Raw genomic sequence first — 24,754 nt, 5'->3', positions numbered from 1 at the left:
CAGTTTTTCTGTCCAGGAACGACGAGAAAGGGCTTTTTGTAGCTAGTTTGGCAAACATTTACGGCGCTCGCTATACAGATGCTGTGAAAATATTATTTGTCGAGGTCTTAATCAGCCAGCCGCTACTTCTGGTTGGTTTCCAGCTTTGAGTTTGCTCTTCCTTGCCCATGTTTCACAACCGTCTTTACAATGCCGAATGTATGTGCCATGTGCACGTGCAGAAGGACTTTGTTCTCGAGACGTCAGCTGTGGCGGTGGTCCGGAACGCGCTGTCCCATCTCCCTGGAATCACAAGCAGGACCGAGTTCGCACTTGCGCTGGCCCGTGGGCTGTCCGCGAGCCTTGGGCCTAGCGGAAGGGACAAGGTCGCCAAAGAGGTGTGTTTCACGAAAAGCTGAAGCGTCCCGTTTCCAATACAAAAGGGACCGCTAGTTTTCATTTGCTGAGCTTATAGTCGGGATATACGTCTAGCAGACGGAAAATAAAATAAAATTAACACATTGTATTGTATTACAGTAATTAACACTAATTAATAATTAATTAATTAGTGAGTGAGTGAGTGTACATGTTTATCTTTCCCTTTACTTCTACACGCCAGCAAGCACAACAAGCGAACGAATGTGAACCATTTCTTCTCCAAATAAATGAAGACGGCACCACTTTAAAGCGAGGCCTTTTGGCATAAATCATTTAGCTAAAGAATGCCCGAGCGAGGCAATAAGCGCGTTTAGATTGAAAATATATATGACGTTCTTTTTTTTCCGCTTTTATCCACCAGGAAGCACAAGCTTATATATATATATATATATATATATATATATATATATATCAGAAAATCGCGTCAGTGCTCGATTAGCACTTTACACATGTGCGCAGCTGATGCAGGGAGCTTGAAGTGAATTTCCCGTCTTCATAGTACTGGCATATGTATCCACTCCTGTGCAATCTTTGGTCCTCCTAAAGAAAAGCTACATTATATTGCACATCAGGGACTTCGATTTCCTTTGAAATCGATACTGATAACTTCGTCTGCGTGTCATTCTCGTTGAAGGTCTTCTCGTGGTTAGACGTGACGGCTCCTGAACACAGCCGTCCGCTGAACTGCTTTTGGGATAAGCAGGCCAGCAGACTGGTCAAGTACGAACCACAGGTGAGTGGGCTGCCTGGCTATATACACTTTCCACTTTTCCACTTGTAGCAAGGTTAGGGAGTAATGTCAGTGATTGCGTAAACTGTCAGCTTCTGGGTTCGTTTCCGTGCACAGTCCCTGAATCTAGTGCGATTTTCCTTTTTTTTTTTCACATTTCCTTTTGTCACATATTCATTCCTTGTGCAATTTGTTAGCCTTGAGATAATTTTTTTTCTGTGGCTTGTTCTCGCATTTCGTTTTTTTCTTGACCTTCTCATCAAATTAAATATCTTTATCGGCAAAATCTACCGCGTGGCCTGATTTTTCAATAAACACCTTCAATTAGAAGCGGGAAAGCCTACATCCCAAGTTTTGGCAATCGCTCACAGAATATATTGCCCTCGATGCTTATTTAATACGATTTCCTAACCTGCAAGTTTTTGGTCCCAAGAGACGCCTGTAACATATTAATGGTGTCGTCCTCTCCGCCTCTGTTCCCTGCCAGGTGTCGAGAGAGATAAGCCTGTCCGAGCTTCCAGCGACTCCCGTAGTCGAAACGGTGGACGTCTGCAGCGCCGTGGACGTGCTTACGCCGTGGCTGGCGACCCCGGAGCTGGTGCTCATTGCTGGGCCGCACGGATGCGGAAAAAGGTTTTATTGCGAAAGCAATACTACTCTAGGTTTCGAGCCTTCAGCGTAGTGCGGCGGTAGCCATGCCTTACCGACGTGACGCCGTGACGTCACACCCCGCGGGACACTAGGGTGAGAACTGGGCTACCAACTCAAGCGGTCGGCGTAGCGCGGCGGTAGCCACGTCTTACCACGTGACGCTGTTACGTCACACCCCACGTGACAAAAAAGTGAGAGATGGGCTCCCAACTCAAGCGGTCGGCGTGGCGCGGTCGGAGCCGCAGCTCAGTTGCCAGGAGCTGCCAACTTGGGTCTCTCGTTTCACGTGGGACGTTTATGTCAGAATCAGCCTTCTAGGACCCTGGCATTCACGTTACCCCTATAGGTCACTAAGGCACGTTCATATGGCTTGGTTAAAGCGGGGCTTTATATGTGGGCTGAGGAAGAAGAAAAAGATAAGAACGCGTGGTCACCCGCAGCTAATGCTTTCGCTCAATATTTGGTTCAGCAGCGTTGCTCTCTTGTAATTTTTTTCAGTTCAGGAATTGGTGTTGAAAGCCAAGAAAGGCGGCTGGGAATAAGGGAGTAATTACTCATTAGCATCCACCCAAGAGCAGCCATACGGCTACGAAGGAAAGCCAATAGCTTTCACAGAAACCTCGTAGTTAAAATTCTTCCTGGTCCAGGTTTTGAACCCTGGATGACCGGCCGTCCGGGGCAGTCGCTCTACCAACTGAGCTAACCAGGACGATCAGCAGATCAGATTGTAGGGCGAGAGCGAATTGATCGATAACTTGGAGTGGGATGGGAGTTGGTCTAATGTTTAAGGAGAAACCCATAATGTGGACCAGATTTGTAACAAGGGAGTAATTACTCATTGGCACCCACCCAAGCGCCGCCATACGGCTACAAAGAAAAGCTAGAAAAGGAAGCTCTTCTTTGTAGCCATATGACTGCTATTTGGTGAATGTTAATCAGTAATCGCTAGCGTGTATTTCAAACCTTCTCCAACTTGTGCATTCCCTGATTGCTCGGCGGCTAATTTTGTGACGTCACAAGACCGCATGACATGGCCAAGTTATCAGGGGCTGCCAACTCGAGTAGCTCCTTTGAAATATCAGGGTTGAATTGTAGTTGATCCATGCGGGACCCTTAGATCCGCAGTCAGACAAACACGGCTAAGCAGACGCTTTCGTACGGCTTGAGAGCTGTTACACGCCGTCGGTAGAAAAAGAAATTGGCGAAAAGAATGCAAAACGAAGGAGGAGTGGGATGGATGCAGTGCTCCGAAAATTTCGGAGGGTATTCGGACTCCGAAATAAGACTGCTGTTGACGCCATCTGATAAGTACGCCACAAGCTCTTAGTCTGGCTTAGAAAACAAACGTTAGCTTGAGATGGCAGCAAGAGATCGCACGCACTAACTCTCTACGGCTGGAAAGTGTTCATAAATGTACTTAATGTAGTGACAAGCTGATCACTAAGCTTGCTCATTCGCGTTCGCAGCGTGCTGCTGTCGCACTGCTTGGAGCGGCTTCCTGCTCCATGCGAGGTGCGTTGGCTGCCCTGCACGGCCCAGACGGGTGCCGCTCAGGTGTCCCGCGTCCTTCGGCAGTCGTGTGCGCCGTGCGCCGGCGGCGGCCTGCAGCCCCGAGGCGCCGGCTGGCTGGTGCTGTGCCTGCGCGGGCTCGGGATGGCTCGCCGCGACCGCTGGGGCTCGTGCCAGCTGGCCGCCTGGCTGCACCAGGTGCGCACCCATGGCGGGTATCACGACCCTGGCGAGCCAGGGTGTCCTTGGGTGACACTGCAAAGGGTACAGCTGGTGGCCACCGTCTCCCTACCCGCCGCTGCGCTTCCTCCGAGGCTTCTGTCGGCTGCACGCGTCTTCGCTCTCGGGTGCGCTGTTTCGTACTGCTCTCACCACTGGAGAAACACTGTCAGTAGAATGGCAAAAAAGTGCGCAGGCCAATGGCTGAGCACTCGGGGCGGCTGCTGTTGAGAGGTTGACGCGTTATTGAATTATTCCAGCTCTGACACTTCGCCGCGGTCACCGGAGCTTCACCGTGCTGTTTAGTGGATGCGTTGGTCGCGTCTGCAGGCCACCTTGTACATTTAATACCAGAGACAGGTGGCGTGGCTGTGCCCAAAGCCCGATAGGCAAACACTTGAACTAGTTGTGACGCAGTGTTTGTTTCGTGGCTGAGCTTTGTCCTTTGTTATGTGCGTTAGGCAGAAAATTATTGGACATCATTTAACTGTGATGAAACTGTAGAATATTAGAAGATACTGTTATGCACACGTTGATGGCAATCGTCCAAGATTCTGAAGTGCGACAAAAATTTGCTTGTAACATTTTTCCTGCGTTCGCAGTTAATAGTTAAATCTGCTGTAAAAACGCAGTGGCCTGCGTTTCTGAAACTGATTTTGAGGCAACTATTGAATATTGTAAGATACGTTTAAGAACATATTGATAAAATAGGTCTAAGCTTCTGATGCGTCTTCTGAAGTTTGCCCTGCGCTGCCGCAGATAAGTCAGACAGTCGTCGAAAACCAGTGAAGCACGTTTTTTAAAATCAATATCAAAGAACTGAATGCACGGCTAGGAAAGTGCTGCATATATTTTCATTGCTATCATGTTACTAAGCAATATCTGAAAAAAAAAAAATATACGTTCAGAATCTCTTTCCCAGAAAGTGACCAAAATTTCTGGTTATGTAATAAATGTAAGAGCGTATTGTATTAAAAACGTGTTGAGTATCCCACTATGGGTACGGCTATGCTCATGCTTACGCTATGAACTTCTTGCTGCAGTAACCAATGTATTAATTGTGAATTGTAATATACTGTGCAGTGCACCACAACCACCGGAGCTGGCACGAATCTGTGGGGCTTATCTGCAGCCGGTGATGCAGCACCTGGCCGAAGGAGCCCTTGCCGGCCAGCACGAGGCACTCGCTGCCTCTATGGTCACTCTTGTGCAGCAGGCAAGCGTCCCTGCTTATACTCTGCGCTCCACACGAAGTTTGGTTTGGTTTGGTTTGGTTTTTGGAGTTTAACGTTCCAAAGCGACTCAGGCAATGAGAGACACCGTAGTGGAGGACTCCAGAGATTTCGACCACCTGGGGTTCTGTAACGTGCACAGACAATCGCACAGCACACGGGCCTGTTACTTGTCGCCCCCTCGGAAAAGCGTCCACCGCGGCCGGAATTCGATCCCGCATCCTCGGGAACAAATATCCAGCACCGTAACCGCTGCGTCACCCTAGCGGGGCCCACACGAAGTGGTCCCTGAAGGATGGCTCATATTCTGACACTTAAAGGCAAAACCTATTTTAAGAAAGTTTTAGATTTTATGAAGAAACTTTAATTTCCCGGCCTCCATTAATTTGCCAGATGTAGGTTAGCCGGGCACCCTGAAGAGTGAAGTTGAATGGGCCTTAGCCAGCCTTGCTAAGAACAAAGCTAGCGGAATTGATGGCTTTCCAGCTGAGTTGCTTCAAAAGCTCAACCATGACGCTGTTAACGTTCTGTATACATTATGTCAGCAAATTTAGACAACCCTCCAGTGGCCACAGGATTGGAGGAGGTAAGTTTGCATCCCCATTCCAAAGAAAGGCAGTGCTAAAGATTGTTCCAACTACCGCACGATCGCGCTTATTTCACATGCTAGCAAGGTGATGTTGAAAATCCTCCAAGGTAGGCTGCAGCAGTATGTGGATCGGGAGCTTCCGGACGTGCAAGCTGGGTTTCGCAAGGGCAGAGGAACTAAAGACTAAATTGCCAACGTTCGCTGGATCATGAAAAAAGCAAGAGAGTTCCAGAAACTGATCTACTTCTGCTTTATTGATTATGCGAAAGCGTTTGACTGCGTAGATCACAGCAGATTGTGGCAAGCTCTCCAAGAGATGGGAGTTCCAATTCACCTTATCTGTCTCCTCAGGAACCTTTATGAAGGACAAGAGGCCACAGTCAGAACTGGGCATGGTCTTACTGATTGGTTTCCGATTGAGAAAGGAGTGAGACAAGGCTGCATACTGTCCCCCTGCCTATTTAACCTATATGTTGAGTGCATCATGAGGAAGGCCGGTCTGGACGAGTCTTCAGCTGGAGTGAAGATTGCTGGAAAACGTATCAACAACCTTAGATATAATGGCAGATAATGGCAGAAAGTGAAGTGGAACTCAAGACACTTATGATGCGCGTACAAGAAGAGAGTGAGAAGTTTGGGCTTAAACTGAACATTAAAACGACAAAGATCATGGCGTCTTGCCCTATCAAGTCCTGGAGCATAAAGGGACAAGAAGTGGAAGCTGTGACAAATTTTCTCTTCTTGGGCTCCAAGATTACCCCGGAAGGAGACTGCAGCCATGAAATTAGGAGACGCCTGCTTCTGGGAAAGAGAGCCATGGCTAACCTTGACCGCCTAGTAAAGAGCAGAGACATTAGTCTGCCAACCAAAATCCGTATAACTCGTGCTATGGTCTTTCCAGTTGTGATGTATGGATGCGAGAGTTAGACTGTGAAGAAGGCTGACCGCCGAAGAATTGACGCGTTTGAATTGTGGTGCTGGCGAAGACTCTTGAGAGTTCCTTGGACTGCCAGAAGATCAAATCAGTCGATATTGTCGACCATAAACCCTGACTGCTCATTGGAGGGTCAAATTCTAAAGTTAAAGCTCAGCTACTTTGGTCATCTGATGAGATGAGAGGAGTCGCTGGAGAAAGATTTGATGTTGGGAAAGGTTGAGGGTCACAGGAGAAGAGGTAGGCAGCGAACGCGATAGTTAGATGGCATCCTCGAGGCGCTGCAGATGAAGTTATGTGATGTTAGGAAGGTAGTGAGAGACCGGAAAGCGTGGCGTGATATGGTCCGTAGGGTCACGAAGAGTCGGACACGACTGAACGACTCAACTGAACTCAACTGATTTGCAACCTCAACTCTGCAAAGTAAAATTGTGAACTGAACTCGAATTTACAAAGATTTCGTAAACAAGAGAATTATGAACAAATGAATGCAGAAAATGCCACAGAAGTACAATAATACGCTATTTATACGACCGTTATTGCTGTCTGCGTGATAGCAAGAATAGACCTTGTCACGACCTTGGAAGAAAACGGTTTGACTGGGCTGTGAAGCAGGAGTGGAGGGAGCATCCTCAGCTTTCTCCTGTGTTATGAGCACAGCCCAGTCTCCAATATGGCAGCGCCCTTTGGCCAGTTTTGAAAAGGTCAATATGCAGAGGAATAAATTCATTAGTAGTCGTAAATTACAGTAAGTATGAAGGGTTCAGGTCGTTGTTTGACGATCAATGCTCTCTTGTAGCTGGCTTCGGGAAGGCGCGAGAAGAGGTCTAAGCAAGTGGATGTGACAGCTCCTTTGCGAGTTTGACGACGCCCCAATTCGCTTAAAACCTCGACCACTACGTGGTGGTGATACCAACGCAGTGGGAGATTTTTGATGAAGCAAGAATCCGGAATAAAATACAAAAAGAATTTAAAAATTTCAGGTTTAAGTCTGCTGAGACGCAGTAAGGCGAAAATGTTTTTCATACTGCTGCCGATTATGTTGCTGCATGTTCGTTTCTATACGCCTTTGCCGTTTCTGACCCGCGTTTTGCGCTAAAAACCAAGGGAAGCTTGAGTCTCGAGGCTTACTTGCTGTTCTCTGTTGAGAGCTGCACGAGTCTGCTGTGCTGTGGTGTATTGTGTCAACCTCGCTAGATGGCACAACGCATATGCCTAACGAGAGATTCATTGTCTTCGTTTCGTTTTGAATTTTTCATGCGCAGATTTCGAAACGCTCGTGTTGCCCTCCTATACTCTGGGACAAATTTTAATTTTTGTTCATGTTTTGTGTGTTTTTTTTTTATTTACTGGCATTCTTGTCCTTTTCCTCAGCGCCCTCCGGCGTCCTTACGCTGCACAAGGAAAATCACAAAGTCGTTCTCAGGCAGTCGGCGTGCAGTAGTGGTGTGTGCACAGGATGAGGAGCGGAGGGATGGTGGTTCGATTCCTGACGGTGACACGAATTTTTTAAAATGCCCTTTGGTGCGGACACGCTCTAATGACAGATCCTACCTACACCACTCAGGAGCCAATGCATGCTGTCGTATTAAAATGCGGGACTGTCGCCACCTATGTGCATAAACTTAACGAGATCATGGACGCCTTCGGCCTCTTGAGGCCTACGGCCGACTTTCGGGGGACGCCAAGGAGTCTATGACTGGTCTATCCACAGAAAATGAATTTAGCTCAAGGTGTTTTTTGCACTGGTCACTCTTACGAAATTCTATACTTTACGCAATTTTCACTAGTCACAGTGCTTATAAGCATGCATTGGTTATTATGCTAATTAGAACATGAAGATTGCACGCGAAATCACATCAACAGTATTAGAAGCCCCAACAGCCTGTTTATACAGTCTGCTCCAGTCCCATATACACTTTTGTGTGGCGCTCAGGTTTTGAATGAAGCTCTGTTTGTTGAGACAGACGCGGTCTTGTCTTGCGGCGCAGGCACAGTCCCGGCTGCCGGCAGCGGAAGGGTGGACGGCAAGGCTGCTGACCGACTGGGTACGTGGCCTGGTTCGCTACACGGTGCCCGCCGATGCGCAAGGCGTGCTGTCGTGCTGGGCACACGAGGGCTGCCGGCTCCTCAGGGACCCCTTGACCGACGATGCCGATCACGCGCAACTGGACGCCCTCCTGGCAGGCGTGCTGCGTGCCCACTGGCCCCAGCACTCGGCCGCCGTCCTCCAGCTACAGCAGGGTGAGTAATCCGCCCGCCTCTTTAAAGCGTGACGTTAGTTGGCTGTCCACATATCCCCAAGGAATGCTTCAAAGATGTTCAGGGGAATCTCCTGAGGGGGATCGTACATACGTTTCAGTTAAACGATTAATTATTCATGACCAGCCCTTGAGTGCAGTCGTACGGGTACAAAGGAAATTCACTTGACATTTTCAAAAAATTAGCAGTTGAAATGAAATTTTTCACCACCAGGACACAGAAATGTTTTGTGTCTCTGGGTATACTGTCCCCTAAACACATTGGGATAACAGCTTGCCTACTCTGAGTTCTCTGATTTCCGGTTGGTGTAGCTCCATATGCATACACAGAAGCTAGGTAGACTGGTGGACTTCATATCGGGGTCGCAAAGGCAAGAGGATAAAAAGTGAAACCGAACCCTGCGGGGAAGTTTGCCTTCACCCCCGGTTTCAGGTTTTTTCCTTCAGTGACAACTTAGTGCTTGCCCATGGCTGTATTCTAGGGGCAAGAATTCTACAACTTAAGAAAAAAAGCGGCAGATGTCGCTCAAAGGAGACACTTCAGTGAATGATGTCGACCAATCCTCATGACACTGAGGTTAATCTGAGTAAAACATGGTGAACTTCCTCTCATCTGCCACAGGCTGCGTTGTCCCGCTAGCAGTCCCAAGGTGGTTATCCACAACAATCGGGCGATGCCATTGGCAGCAGAGGGGTTCTTTGACAGGCAGAAGCACCTTTTTGCTTGAGTTGTATCCGACTGTAATTGATGATATTCATATTTTCTGTTACTACACGCTTTCTGCGATTGTGTTTTTTGCAGAGGTCGTCTACGTGTCTGCGGTTGGCGATTCATCAAAGACAACAGCGATGTGGGGGACTCAGCTTGCAAAGCTTGGCTTGAAAGACTGGAATGACATTGTTATCAAGACAGTTAGGGAATGTGGTACGTGCTATTGCCATCCCTGTATTCCAAGGCAACACTGAAACCTCGCATTTCATTTGCTCTGTGATAGACGATGTAGTCCCTTGTCATGCCGTAATAGACCAAGAGAATTTTTGTGCATGGCTCATCCGTTTCGTCTGCTCCTGAAATACGTACCTGACCTTTTAGTGAGAAAGCACTTCTACACTAACACGATGGATTCCGCCGATTTTCAGATTCCGGTTTCTTTTCGCCTAACCGAGTGTTTCTATCACAAGACCCAGGCCTGGTTATGTTTAAGCTGTGAGTTCCTATGAGTGACTTTGACTCCCTTTGGTACCATGACAAGTTCAAGGTTAAAAATATTTACACCTAATAACACTTATTAAACAATTACATCTACACGAAACACAAGTTAACAGATGAAGTTTAACATATCTGAAAACACATTACCGTGTTATGCCTTCCTAAGCCTAATTAAGCGTATTAGGATTAATTATGCCTAAATGACTGTAAGGTCATATTGCAGTAGCACTTTGCTGTCTGAAAACACAAACACGCTGGTCGTAATTACACATTCCTATATCCGATTAAGCTGATACTGCTTAGCTAAGCTTAATAAGTCCAACTAAGCTAAGTCTATTTAGTGCGAAAGCGCTTTCATTCCTCGCGCTTAAAACATTTAGTTGGCTATGGCTAAACCACTGTCATTTTTGCTGGTATACCAAGACTATAGCATTACAAATCGCCGTGATATTGTGTAAATGATTGCAGTGGACGCTCGCGAGCAGTCATTTCTGGACAGTGCTTGGGCGCTTGCGCGCGAATGACACGAACTCGTTCAAATTTTGTATTTCGTAATTATTGTACAAAGCTCACCCTGTCCTTTCTTGCTATCGCTGTAATTTTCGCTGTCCTGTCCCTGCTGCTTTTCTTTCCCGCCGGCCGCACCTCGGGTGCTTAAAATAGTAAAAAGATGAGAAGGATTCAACGCTGCTGAACCGAATATGGAGTGAAGGCATTAATTGCGGGTGATCAAGCGTTCTTCTTCTTCTTCTTCTTCTTCTTCTTCTTCTTCTTCTTCTTCTTCTTCTTCTTCTTCTTCTTCTTCTTCTTCTTCTTCTTCTTCTTCTTCTTCTTCTTCTTCTTCTTCTTCTTCTTCTTCTTCTTCTTCTTCTTCTTCTTCTTCTTCGCCTTTGTCTTCGTCTTTTTCGCGGCTGTTCAAGGTCATTCGTGACTGCGGCCACGGATACACGACGGGCCGAAACCTGGAGTAGTATTGCTTTCGCAATAAAACAATTGCCGCGGCCGGTAACATTCGCTTCCTTCCTTTTTTGTATGGTATGGTATGGTATGGTAGAGAATATGTATTTGATATGGTACGGCACCGTATACAGAATAATTGCTGCGGCCGGCAACATTCGTTTCTTTCCTCTTTGGTATGGTATGGTATGGTATGGTATGGTATGGTATGGTATGGTATGGTATGGTATGGTATGGTATGGTATGGTATGGTATGGTATGGTCTAATATAACATGGTATGGTATGGTATGGTATGGTATGGCATGGTATGGTATGGTATGGTATGGTATGGTATGGTATGGTATGGTATGGTATGGTATGGTATGGTATGGTATGGTATGGTACGGTATGTACGGAATTTATTGTTCCCAAGCGGCAATAAATAAGAGGGACGCCTTAGTGCAGGGCTCCGATAATATCGATCGTATGGCCTTCTTTGACATGTACTGACATTCCGCAGCACGCGAGCGCATTACTTTTCGCCTCGATCAAAACGCGACGGCCACGGCTGGCATCAAACGCGACCACAGGCGCGGCAATCTGCAACCGCAGACGCAACAGTCTAGCATCTTAAGCCTTTGCAATTGCCATTGTATTAAGCCACATGCTGTTACATCAGCCCTATAAACTTCTTATTCTCATTCGCCTACCTGTCTTTCTGCCACCACCTTCTACGGTTTACTCTGTTGGAATCAAGAACCTGCACTGAACGGCTCATCATTTGTGTTCTCAGGTGGGGCAGAAGCTTAGAAGATAACGTAACGGCCTGAAATTATTTTCAGGACAACGTAGTAGCATAAAAATAGCAGTGGTAATGCCAATGATAAGGACGATAGAAATGTAGCTCCGGGAACATCCGCGAATTCATTACACCCTAGCCGAGGTCATGAATAGCAGAGGGACATGGACAGGGCATGCAATGTGTAAAACACATAACCGCCGATTGGCTAAGTTAGCGGAATGTAATCCAAGAAAATGCAAACGTTGCAGTGTGAGCCAGATAGCTGGGGGCGTTAAAGGATTTGCGGGGCTTGTATGGCGAAGCTGGCACATGATCCGGTTAATTGGATAGATATGGAAGACAACTTCACCTAACAATGGACGTAGCAATATAGGGTGATGGGGATTGGGATGATCATGTCCGAGCCTCGATCCTGCTTGAATTTCTCTGGTTTGCTGTCGGCACCATATTGCTGAATGTGAGCCATATTCTGTGGTGCTGGCCGCGCAGGTGCGGAGGCCGTGCCAGTGCGCGAATGGCTGTCACTGGTGGCCCAAGCAGACTGGGCACTGGGGCGGCCCTCCGGTTGGCTCCTACTGGGCGGTGCCTCGGGCATGGCTCGCCGGCTGGCGCTGCGCCTGGCTGCTCACCGCGCACGTCTACCCTGCATATCACCCAGGGGCCGCTCGCTGGCCGCTAGCCGCGCCGACCTACGTCCGGTAGGTCCCAAAGGTCATGCGATGGTGTCAATGTCGAGGTGAAGGGAGCAAAGCCGACTCGCAGTCTCGTAATGTATAGTATACTCACTTTACAATACATTCTTGCCAGCTGATCGACCGCGTAAGAGCTAAATGTTGCGACGAGTCCCCGGTCTCTACATCAACCAGCAAGTCGCATTGCACCCCGGTGTTCTAGTAAACCTTCAGTCCTGTCATAAAAATGCCAACCATATTATTACCGATGCACATGTTAATTGTTGACTACATAAAGGCAGCGCTGATGTCTTTCTACCGATATCTAAGCTTCTCACGGTCAGAATAATGCTAAAGTATGCGCACAAAGATTGTGTGTGACACCTCTCAGAGCATCTCCTTCGGCGTCTCACTTACGAACTAGGGCGCAAGTAGGCGCGCGCGGACAAAAGTAAACGGAGCGCGTTATCAGGTGTGACTTAATTAAAATTGCCACCTCAGGTATGTGATCGCATTTATTGTGCAACATCGTGCTCCGTTTACTGGCATCCGCCCCTGCAAACGTCGGTAGTCCTAGCCGCAGCGGCGATCGCCTTTTCTTAGCTTGTACAGGCGGCCGGACTTGAGGGCCAGCGGTCGGTGCTGCTGGTTGAGGACCAGCAACTGGACGATGCCTCGCTAGACATGCTGGCCGCCCTGTGGGCCACTGGCGAAGCGCCTGGTCTCTTTCGGCCCGACGAGCTGGATCTTGCCTCCCTCCAGCAGGAAGAACCCGAAGCCGGTGGACAGACTCCCTGGGAGCACTTCTGCCGCCGTGAGTTGATAGTTCATTCCCTCAGGCAATCAGCGTTTTTAAATAAAGCTCTAAAGATTCTTTCACTGACGTGGCGAAGAGTGCTTGCATAAGAGCCAGCTGCTTCGCTCAACACAGACCTCATTCGACGCTACAGTTACTTTCAGTCCGTCCGCAAAGAATTCTTTCCTGTGTACCTTGACTCGCGGTAACTGATGCATCTCTCCGCTTTGTCCGCACCATCATCCATCATATCACTTCCTTCTCTGCACTATCCCCACAGCAGTCGCGTCAGCCAGACAATGGTCACCTATGCTCTTACAAAGCCTCTTCCTGTGTGGGCACTCAGTGGACGTACATAGTAGAGCAGTCAGGTCTGTTTTTAGCGACGACACATTCGCTACGGGCTATGTCCCGCTTTTAAGCTGAGTCACTTAGGTCTGAGAACCCACGGATACAGTGCTGCAGAGCCATTTTTCAAAGCAACTGGCCTAGGTGAAGCTAATGCGCTTTACGAGGAGGTGGTAGATGATTTTCGGGCAGCCATTATGGTATCACGTGCAACTTTGAAGTGCCATTGTCCGTGTTCAAATCAACTTTAAATATGTTGACTGCAGCCCCACCTTGAGCTGAGCATATGCACAGATGTCAGAAACCAACTTACCAGCAGCAAAAAAGGCCTGTTTTGCGCGTGTCGCTAAAAACAACGTTCACAGCTATTGGGCGCGAGCTCCACCACTGGAGCGGACAGCGCTAGTGTCGACCTAGAGGGCAAGTGGGATCACGTGGCTTCGCTTACTATTTCTGAAGGAGGCGCTGGATTGAATTTGTGCGTTTTACAATCTATATGTCGCGGTTTTTTTTTTTCGGCAGTTTTGCTTTTTGACGTGTGCCAGCATCACACATTTGCATCTTGAGTCGTCGCTGTAGTTGCTTCAGTTTATTTAAGCTGTTTATAAGGTCCGTTACTGCTCTGTATACGCGACGGAACCCGGCGCAGGCTTCTATTTCTACCCGAATAATTAGCCCAAGGAATCTTGGTTAAATGAGTCCCCAATGTGCAAAGAATTGAGTGGTAATTCTTGTGTGTGCAACATGTGTTTAATCGAGCAAAATTTACGTGAAGATGAAGAGTTCCGTAATTTGCGGCTGAAGGAATAGCGCTAATTAAGTTTTATGATCTTGCACTTATTACTTGTGTAGCTAACGAAGTCTGATTGCTGGCGGGATAGAAAATATATTAGCTTCTTTGACGAGCAGTACCTACGCAGAGCAAGGAATGTTCGCCCGAAATTGGGGAGGTGACAAATATTTTTTCCAATGAAGGCTTTCATGCTCAAAACTAAACGTTGCTGCTGCCACGCGCAGCGGCACGCGTTGTGACTCGCCTTAAGCAACATCCGTAGTCATCTAAATGGCCGAGAAAAAAATAATCATGCATACCACGGTCGGCTCAAGTAAGGGTCAACAAAACTACGCGGAAAAACAAACACCCACTCGAAGCTCGAGAGGCAGTGATCGCGGTCAGTGTGCAAGAACAACACACCTCTGCGCAGTTGCTTTAAAACTTTTATTCGCGTCATGCATGTCCACTGGAAATTTGAGTATTTAAGGGTCAGCCGAAAAGCTCTGCTTCTGCCTGCACTGTGTGTAGTGCCCCGCATCTGTCACCACCTGAGAGCACCGTTCCTCTAGCAGAGACATATTATTACCGAGCAAAGCAGCGATGTAGTGGTGAAGCGCGTAATTTTCTCAAAATGATTATCGTGATTTTTGACAGCTGATATCTGACTGGATATGTCACATTTTCTCTTTCCTTAACAACAGCGACAACAACGCTGTAATTATTCGGCGTCGTAGCAGTAGTTCAAACTCGCCGGGCTACGCTTCGACAGCTCACGGACTCTGCTTCCTGCCAAATAGAGTTGACCTGTTACCTCAAATAGTCTTCGCCTGGCCTAGATTGAAGTGTATATTAAAGGAATAAATAAATTCAACATTAAAGCCAACTAAACTGCTTAAAAATCATCACACAGCAGCAGTTCAACGCAAGTTATCCCACTTACTGCGTCACGCAGCGTGCTAAGAGGTGGCGCCACGGTATGTACTCGCGCGCAATATTGAATCTGCTGCTGCGTTTGCAATATATTAAGAAAAACATTCCTCATTACTTGCCGTGTCCTTCAATAAAACAGACGCTGCGTTCTCTGCAACATGCGCTATATAGAATAGCACAGACGCTATTCACAGCCCTGCAAAAACTCACACTCAAGCACTATGCGAAATACGAACCTTACGACTGAAATGAATAGCTAAAGAACAAACACTATACAAAGGTCCTTCCTAAGCACTGCAACATTGTGCGATTTTGATAGTTTTTGTGCGAGCGTTATGCATGCAAAGTGGAAGTTTGCTGTCAGCACTCAGCCGCTCAGCACTACAGGGCAGAGGATGAAATTCGGTATTGTGTCCTTAGCAACATTTGCCTACCATAAGGCACTGAATAAAACTTCGTCCGCAGGGTGTGCTTTTCTTTTCAAGCGAAATGGAAAAGACATTCAGGTGCTGTACAATGTGACTGCACATTAAAGAACTCTACGTGGTCAAAGTTATTGCAGCAGCCTTTCACAACGGCGAATCGTCCATCCTTTTTTATTTATTTCCACTCTTTGCTTCATCTCGTTCCTCACAATGCTGTTGAAGGGTCCACCGAATGTGAGATATTTTTACAGCGCCTTTCCCGCAACTCTTTTTGTTGTTGTTTTTTTTGCTGCAGTTGTGTGCTGTTCAAGTCATTGCTATATTTATCAATGTCTGTATTATTTTTTTTACTTTGCATTGTTTGACGGAGAAGGTGCGTGTTTCATCTAGCCCATAAATTTTGTCACTTGGTTTTAGTAATCATTCACATCTTTATTTTTATATTTGTATCGTTACTGATTACACAACGTTCCTTTAGCTCCGAGGTTTATTTGTTTTGCGTCGAGATATGCAAGATGTGTTCTCCCTTGTGCGCTTTTGTTATTGCTTTGTTCAAATTCTGTTATGTTTGCGGACTTTATGAGCCGTGAAATAATCTGCCTTTTTTCCTCTTTTTAATTTTATTTCCTTTTCCTTTCTTTTTCTTTTTATTTGTTTTTCGCGATGTTCGCAAATAATTTGTTGTCCGCTGCTGTTACTCTTGTTGTGAGATGGTGAGAGCCTTATCATGCCGCTTCAAGTGCAGTTTTTTCTCTCATTCTTCATATCCTTAGTAGTACACAAAATGAGGTGAACTAGTTCTCTTAGACTTCCCTCTTGACACTCATTCCTTTATTGTCGGATGTTACCAAGCGAACACAGGCGCGTATGTTCGTTTTTTTCGCCAATATCGAATTTCGCCTTAAAATAAGACATTCTTGTGATCCAAAACTGCAGGCGTGCGGAGGAACCTCCACGTGGCCCTGGTTCTGGATGCGTCCACCGTTGAGCGACACGCGGACCGCCACCCGTGGCTTCGTCGGGGCTGTAGCGTGCACTGGCTCGCCTCCTGGAGCAGGGACAGCTACAAGCAGGTATGCATGGGGGAAGAGCAGTCTTTAGTGCTGCTGCGACCGACACGCTGCGTTTTTCATGACGCAGTGCTACAAATAAAGAAGTGCCTATAGGCGCCTAAGCTTGTGGTGAGTGGTATTGTGCGAAGAAAAGCAGCCAATGTCTGTCTCACATTTAACCCTATCGCCAGAGGATGTGATGATATCAGTGAAGCATCCCATCTCTTTCTCTTTCATTCCCTGTCTACGCAAAGCGTTCAGTCCCAGGATGACGTATACAGAAAGAAAACCTTGAGCGGAATCTTGTATCATGCATGTCTTGAAAACAGACACGCAAGGCGCACTAGTTCTGTCGACAATTATCGGATGGCACAGCAGCAAAGTACCCGTGACGTAGTCTGATGGCGTTCTAGAGTGTAACCGAAGAGCCTCGGACGATGGCCAATACAGTGCCTTTAAAATGATCTCGCTAGAGTGCACATTTTTGTCATATACGGTAGAATTCAAGACAAACGCCTTTTTGCGGTACAAATTATGTGCTCCACTCACCATATGTCTGTGTTGGATGTGCTCTAAAACATGCAGCCGAAATGTAAGGATACCACGGCGACAAGAGTGATCAGTTGCTAATCAAATGCTCAGCTAATAGGTACGGGAACGGAAAGGGAAAGTTACGAGGGACACCAAAGCTCCGTCTTTGAGGGTAGGGCGTGAGAGCGTTAATCGCTCCCGTCAATGGTTCCTATATCCTACGCAGACGCGGACACTGTTTAACCATTCGCAACGATTTTCCAAAAAATCACATGATACACATAAACGCCCGCTTTAACCAAGCTGTCCGAGTGTATGCGGGGCCCAACGATAGCGCACCTTAAGAAGAGTGCTTTACGGGCTGGTTGGTTCAACGAAACAGCGCTAACAGACAGGATGAGTGTCTGTCTCGCCTTTCCACTCGTGCTGTCTGTTAGCACTGTCTCTAATTTCGTTCAGTAGCGTACCTGACTCACAACCCAAGGTTCAGCGGTTCGAACCTCAACTAATTTACCCCAATTTCCTTCTCATGACAATTCATTTACGTTATATATTTGCGCGTCCAAATGACATTTTATTCATGCTGCGATCTTCTAATGGCATGTTTTGTAATGTGTCAACCATTTTTCAGGGTGTATACTCATGTCTGTGCCCCGTTACCTTGGGCGCTGTTTTTTCGCGGCATCCTCAACGCGGTGGTATGAAAGAGTGCACCGCTGAAATGACCGTTTCGGTGCCTCACTTGCGCTGCGTGCAGCTGCCCGCCATGGTGCTGGATGTGGGCGCGCCCGATGCCGCGCTCTTCGTCCAGCTTCACGAGGCGTGCTGCTCCGGTGGCTTGGCGGTCGGCCCCAGCTACTACTTCACCATGGTGCGCGCTTTTCGCGACATCTTCGCCCAGCAAAAGACCGAGATGGACGAGTCCAAGAACCACCTGCAGGTGGGACTTGTGCCGGCGGAGCACTCTTTTTTTTTCTTATTCTCTTACCAGTATCGGAAAGAGTGGCACCACTTACATTTTTGCCCTGTGTACCGCGCGGAACATGCCCAGAGGGCGTTTTCGTGTAAAGGTATATGATTGAGTGATATTACAAACCTTTCATGCCAGTGCTCTTTGCAGCAATTATAAGCGACCACTGGTTGGAACAATTGAAACATCGTAGATTACATGTTTCAACTTCTAATGCTAGAGATATGATATCACAGTAGGGAGGTGAGACTGTGGATGCGCAAGATATGCAAGATGCGTAGAAAGTTTATGAACGGCTCTCCAACCTGATTTCAAAAGTTCGGTCTTGTACGCAGCAGTGATTTGACGCCGAATACAGTTATTCGAGTCGAAGGGTGCGGAAGACCCGCAGAAGATTCCTAAGGCCTCGAAATGTGAGCCCCAATGGGACCTTCGTATTCGCCAGAGGAGGCGTCATGCGTGCCATTGCAGAGGGCTGTTGCAATGAGAGTGGCTTGTTACCCTTCCAGCTGGGCATCAGCAAGCTGAACGAGGCTAAAGAGGCGGTCTCCAAGCTGGAGGCGGAGGCAGGCGTTCAGCGCAAGCTGCTGGCAGAGAAACAAGCTGAGGCCGACACGGCTCTACAGCAGATCACGAGCAGCATGACGGTGAGTCCCGAGGCGCGCTAACTGTCGCACGCCGGCTGAGGTGTCTTCCTCGCAGAGCACCAGCGAGCAGAAGGCGGAGATGGAGCAGCTGCGCTCTACCATGCGCCAGGAGAGCGAGCGGCTCAAGGTGCGCAAGCAGCAGATCGACCAGGAACTGGCCCAGATCGAGCCGCTCGTGAAAAATGGTGGGCATACAGAGTCACATAGATCTTCTCACCATCAGTGCACATGCACCGCGCTTCGCGTAAGTGGTGGACAAGGAACAGTGGACAGAGTAACATGATATGGCAAAAGACCACCATATTTGCCGCAAGGACCTGCTAAACCCTTGATACAAACGCGTCTCACCAAACAGTCCCTGGGGTGTACAGTCATGAGCAAGTAGGAAAGGAACAAAGTTTGAGCATTTATTTATTGATTACTCTATAAATACGTGTGACAAACACGATCTTCCTTTTTTTTTTTAAAGAGTATTCCTAGATGAATGCATAATATCCAAAGTCCGTCCTCATATCTGATGATGAAATACTGGTAATATTCGCAATTTAGTGCAGACATTTTTCCCTGTTATATTTCTCATGACTGTACGTGCGAAATTTTGGCAGAAGTATGCATAAGTAGCGAGTTTTCAGTCAGCTAGCAACTGAAAGCAGCATAAAAGGACAGCCTCATAATGCGGGTTTTGTATTCATTTGCCTTTTTTTATGCCAATGAACGAAATAAGGGCAGTTATTCTCTAGAGCTGCATTATTGCGAAACAATATCTCAACGCTTACTGTTCTCCAAAATTTGAAAGATGGCGCCGTTCGGTATATTTGTATATTTCATTAAGGTTTTTCTGGCATGCTTTGCGGTGACCATTTTTAGAGGAATCCAGTACGTTTTTTGGGGCAAAATCCGTGGCCAATCCCGGTCACTGCGGTAGTCCCAGCTCGTCTTCCAAAGTACTGTGCCACGTTTCGCAAATAAAGTTGCTGAAAGTGCACGGAACAAAACATTTTTTCTCAACCTCATTATTGTGTTCAGCAAGATGCCATTTTCCGTTTGTCGACAAAAACTGCCCAACTATTCGTTCTTTCCTGGCGTTTGGAGGTGACAGGGATATGTGCAGCTAGCGGGTTGCATCAGACCTCGCAGTAAACTAGTTATTACAACCAGCGACAGCAAGAGTACGTTGGGCCCGTGGCTGGCGATACTACTCAAATAAGCCTCCCCCCCTCCGTACTTCCTATATTAAAAGCTGACTCCTCCAGATGTCGCGGCCGAACTAGGCCGACGGCCGGGCGTCCGGCATGTCATTGTTCGCTAGAAGGCACCTTCTACTCTTCCTAAAAGAAGACAGCGGCCACTGGCCCTTCATGGGTGCGTGGGACAATCCATCCCTTGCGGTAACTCATGCGCTGACGTCATAGCTTCTCTATGGGCCATAGATGGTCGGTTAGGAGCCCGTCCTAATGGAGTGTTTAAACACTGCAATAGCATCACGCTTTGCTTTGGTCGAACGTTAATTGAGCTGTATCATAATGTCCTTTTTGTTGTTGTGAGTCCAGACGGCTTCGTGATGCTGCAAATAGACTTTGGAATAAGCGTGGGTAACATTAATTAGCCATTCAACAACGTAAATGAAATATCGTAGAAAATGGTAAAGCAACCCTGCTCGAGCAAGCAGTTTTGTCAGTTGTGAAGGTTCACAACTTAGTCAACGCTTTTCAAGGACCACCAGCGAGGAGGTCAACACTCTAGCCCCACAATACATGCAACTCATGCGCTCACCTCCAAACGGCTGGCCTGGAGCTGAGCTTACGTAGCCTTTGCTGAGTGGTGTCTCACATAGAGTTTCCTACTCGTAGAGGGAAATCTGGGGGCGCTACATTTCAGCCATAATGGGCGCGATAAGCATCATAGGCCGGTGCGCTACTTGGTGCGGGACAGTCGGATTTTTTTCGGGAACACAGAGTGGCGCTACTAAGCTGTCTCATCATGATCATCATCACCATCTCGAGGCGCGGACGTATAGAGCGCGAAAGCCATATTAGCGAAGGCACAAAAGCAGACGACACCAATAAAAGCTTTCTGTTTTCCGAAATGCCACGAAAAACTTCCTGAAGTGATTGAGTAGCCTTATCTATTTAAGACGTTTTTTCTTGTTTTTAATGTATGCCTATAAGGTACGAAATATTGGTTTTTATGCTTCCCGATACTTAGCTAATAAGAGAAAGAGTCATCGCTTATTTTGGACACATTTTACACTTACATGCTGTTTCGCCCGCTTTTTGCAATTGATATTCACAATATTGAATGTTGGGACATTTGTTATTGTAGAACAACGTTTATTTTTGCATTATTTTTGGCGAAAAGTTGTAGTTCTGCACCTGGTAGCTCTCCGCCCCTTGATGCTTAGGGCGCCCATAGTAGTTGAACTGGTCGTCAAGAAGCCCCATGCAAACTCTCATAGATGGCGGCACAGCTTTCCCTTTAGGTAAGAGTAAGAAACTCAGTGGTGTCTCATAAGTGACAACAGTGGCAATGGGTAAAGCTACCTAACGAAACAATGAGACTATGCATGCTACTATGCCAGACATATATAATGTAAGGATTTAGGGACTATGTGCTGCTGGTTGAAAAATTACAAGGGTGCACTTAAGTCTCTTTAAGTCGGGAAATGCGGAAGCATTTTGAGTTCCGGGCATATTTTTTATGAGCTCCTTCTGAGTTTCGTTGTTTTTAAATGTGCAGAAATTTATTATTTTTACTTTATGGGCTTTACTTTTTATCATTTTTCTAACTTTTCTTATTTCTATCATTGTTTTTATTTTGTTGTACTTATGTTTGTGTTTTATTTTCGTTTTATATTGTTGCGTTTTTACTCATGTGCTTTAATTATGAGTTATCTTTTTTTCCCCTCAATGCCCTCCAGCGTCCTTACGCTAGACAAGAATCATGGACACGTTCGCGTGAAGTCGAACGGAATGACAGAGCACTAGATGGAAGGTAAGACGCAGGAAACTTCACCGACAAAGAGTGAGACGTCTTTCGTGGCGTTTCATAAAACTTCTGTAAATTGTTCAAGTAAATACAGCCTATTTTCTGTGTAATAAATTTAATGTTAAAAACATCGGGGTAGAGTTGTGACTAGTATACCATATTCTCAGTGCAATAAATACCAGGTTTTTTAAAAAAATAGGGGTTAGCACGCTCGGCTGGAACACGGAAGGATGGTGTTCGAGTGATTACGTGGACAGGATTTTTTATTACTAATGAATGACAGCAGAATGTGGACATTATCTGTCCATACATCCTGTCCACAGCTGTGTTCACAGCTCATTGTGGCACGCTCTGATGACATTCGCCTCATAAAGCAAGACAGGCCTTCGCCTTAAAAACATTGATTCTAAGAACAGTGGGAAATGAGACACAATAGAGTTTCTTACTCTTATCTAAAGGGAAAGCTGTGCCACCATCTATGGGAATTTGCATGGAGCTTCCTGGCGACCAATTCAGCCACTATGAGTGCACTAAGCCTCATGGGATGGAGAGCTACCGGGTCCAGAACTACAACTTTTGGTCAAATATAATGCAAAAATAAATGTTGTTCTCTGATGACGTAACTTTTCCGCCTCATAAGTCAAGACAGGCTTTCGCCTAAAAACATTCTGATTCAAAGAACAGTCGGAAGTGTGGGAAAGACCACAATAAAACAGTTGAAGAGAGGATCTATAAACTTGGCGCGACAGTTAACGTTGGCAGTGCTTCAGATGAAGCAGAATAGAACCACCAACAGCAGGGCGAGGGAGAGATGGGCGCCGGAGAGCAGCGATGGCGACAGAGATGTCACTGCGCTTCATCTTCCTTACACCGTGTTTATTTGGGGCATTAAGCTAACGTTTATGATAATAAATTACATTATTTGGTAATGTTGAACGCTATAATAAAATTAAAAAGTTTGAATTTGAATAATTGTTAATTTTATATTCAGTTATTTTTTGGATACAGCATAAAACGATATCTCTTAATTTTGAACACTGATGGGAATGGAAATTAACTGGATCGTGGAGTTTTAACTGTCATAGCGAATGATGCATTTATTTCTGTACTGAACTGGATCATATTGGTCTAATGCCGCACTGGCACTGTGGGTACACTGTTTGTAAATAAATTACTAAATTACAGTAACTTTTAATGCAACATTTGCGGTTGGCACCGTTTACAATTACTCGGCATAACAAGTTACAGTGATCACATGACCACACATGGCGATCTAGATAACGTCGTCATACCCCTGCCAGCGTAAATAGCATGCTCATTACCCAGCAGGTGAGTGTGGTAGGTTACGTTGTGGCCTACTTGAAGAAACTCCTGAGGACAGAGCTACATCGCCAAACTCCATTTTCTGAAACACTAGAACAGGAAGTACTGAAATAGCATTTCTTCAGTCGACGGTCAGTGCAAACGGAAAGACGGGGCCATCATCGGTTGTACCGTCACAAGTTTAGCAGGCATGTGCAATACATCAATCCTTGTTTGCAATGTGATGTCAGGAAAGCATGTGGGTGGTTGTGCATACTAAAAAAAAAAAAAAAATAATTCTAGGGGAAACTTTGGACCGCTAAAGTGCGACGAGGCGAAAGCCTGTATAGCGCGGTGGTTGTTGAGTCGTTAGCACCCTTCCGTCTTTCCTTTATGGTGCGGTTTAGGCGTCCGCGGAGAAGTGCGACCGATATTGAGCCTTTTCTTTGCTGTAAGCTGTCGGTGTGGCTCTTAATTAGGAAGCCTAAAAAATTCCACCAAACGTTTCAAACCCATAGGAGAAGCGCATAAATAGGGTTATTTTAAATCTTGATCGGCAGCGTTTCTTTTTATTCTTATTTTTTGCAATACCTCTCCCAAAAGTGACTCCCAAGCGTCACGACGTGTGGGCAATCGGGAGCGAGGACAGCAACGTACGCACGAGCTCGGTGCTTGGCTTGGGGATTCCTATGTCACGTCGACACATTTTTAGTTTGTGTCATTTAAATTACGTTCGGCCGGACAAATGTAAGTTGTTACTGCTTTAAGTAATCTCCCAACCAGCAGTTTACAGGTGGCGAGTGTGCGGGGAAAATATATGTATTTCTGCCTAGTGACGTAACTCAGTCACGTAAAACTTGTCATGTCAGGTATGAAGGAGCGTGCATTCTATATCTTCCGGTAAAAACCACGTGAGTGGTTTGCAAGGAACTGCTACAATAAACTTATTTTGAGAACACGCCTCGCGTATCGGTGTACCCCCCAGTGTGAGTGCAATGCGGAACAATGCGATGCGCGCTGGTATAACAAACGATATTTAAAAGAACGAAATGATAATGCGTACACACAAAATATTTTTTGTAGACTGCAATGCGCTAATCTTCAAGAATGCTCTTGAATAATATGGCAGAAAAAAAAATGCTTTTTCAATCTGGACGCGACTGCGTTCAGTTGGTTTCTTTTTGAAATGATGTACGTAAGAGATCAGTTTAGTCGTTCAGTCGTGTCCGACTCTTCGTGACCCTATGGACCATGTCACGCCACGCTTTCCGGTCTCTCACTATCTTCCTAACATCACATAACTTCATCTGCAGTGCCTCGAGGATGCCATCTAACCAACGCGTTCGCTGTCCATTTCTCGCTTGACGACATCCAGTTTACCTTGCGTCATAGATCTTACATTCCATGTTGCTATGTGATATATCTCCTTGCAACATCGGACTTTCCGGTCGCTTCCCGACACATCCACAACTGATCGTCCTTTTGGCTTTAGCCCAGTCGCTTTATTCGTCCTGGAGCTACTAGGAATCGCCCTTTGTTCATCCCCAGTAACATGTGGGACGCCTTCCAACCTGGGGGGCTCATCTTCCGGCGCCATATCATTAATGGTATTGCGACTGGCCATAGGGTTTTCTTGGCAGGAAATACTGGAGTGGGTTGCCATTACCTTCTCCAGTGAATCACATTTTGTCAGAACTCTCTGCCGTGACATGTCTATCTTGGGTGGCCCTACACAGCACAGCTCACGACTTCATCGAGTTTCGCAAGCCCCTCCGCCACGACAAGGCAGTGATCCATGAAGAGATCATGATTCTAACTTGTCTTTAGGAGT

At 46.6% G+C, this 24,754-nt stretch overlaps 1 protein-coding gene across 1 annotated transcript in view; it reads left to right on the top strand.

The window, feature by feature from the left end:
• The window catches only part of btv (dynein cytoplasmic heavy chain beethoven), a 146,655-nt gene that overhangs the window by 78,775 nt on the left and 43,126 nt on the right, over positions 1-24,754 (top strand). Inside the window, exons 34-46 of the mRNA XM_084600360.1 lie at positions 222-377; positions 1,052-1,150; positions 1,635-1,780; positions 3,265-3,654; positions 4,610-4,742; positions 8,273-8,525; positions 9,345-9,467; positions 11,981-12,189; positions 12,775-12,976; positions 16,373-16,509; positions 17,777-17,959; positions 18,499-18,636; positions 18,692-18,821. Coding sequence (XP_084456486.1) covers positions 222-377; positions 1,052-1,150; positions 1,635-1,780; positions 3,265-3,654; positions 4,610-4,742; positions 8,273-8,525; positions 9,345-9,467; positions 11,981-12,189; positions 12,775-12,976; positions 16,373-16,509; positions 17,777-17,959; positions 18,499-18,636; positions 18,692-18,821 — 2,299 coding nt within the window. The remainder of the gene's footprint in view (positions 1-221; positions 378-1,051; positions 1,151-1,634; positions 1,781-3,264; positions 3,655-4,609; positions 4,743-8,272; positions 8,526-9,344; positions 9,468-11,980; positions 12,190-12,774; positions 12,977-16,372; positions 16,510-17,776; positions 17,960-18,498; positions 18,637-18,691; positions 18,822-24,754) is intronic.

The sequence above is a fragment of the Amblyomma maculatum genome, chromosome 4 (genome assembly GCF_055883805.1).
Source record: "Amblyomma maculatum isolate TAMU_Amacu chromosome 4, ASM5588380v1, whole genome shotgun sequence".
Taxonomy (NCBI): Eukaryota; Metazoa; Arthropoda; class Arachnida; order Ixodida; family Ixodidae; genus Amblyomma; species Amblyomma maculatum.
The sequence above is the reverse complement of the archived record's forward strand: the minus strand, read 5'-3'. Positions and strand labels throughout refer to the sequence as shown.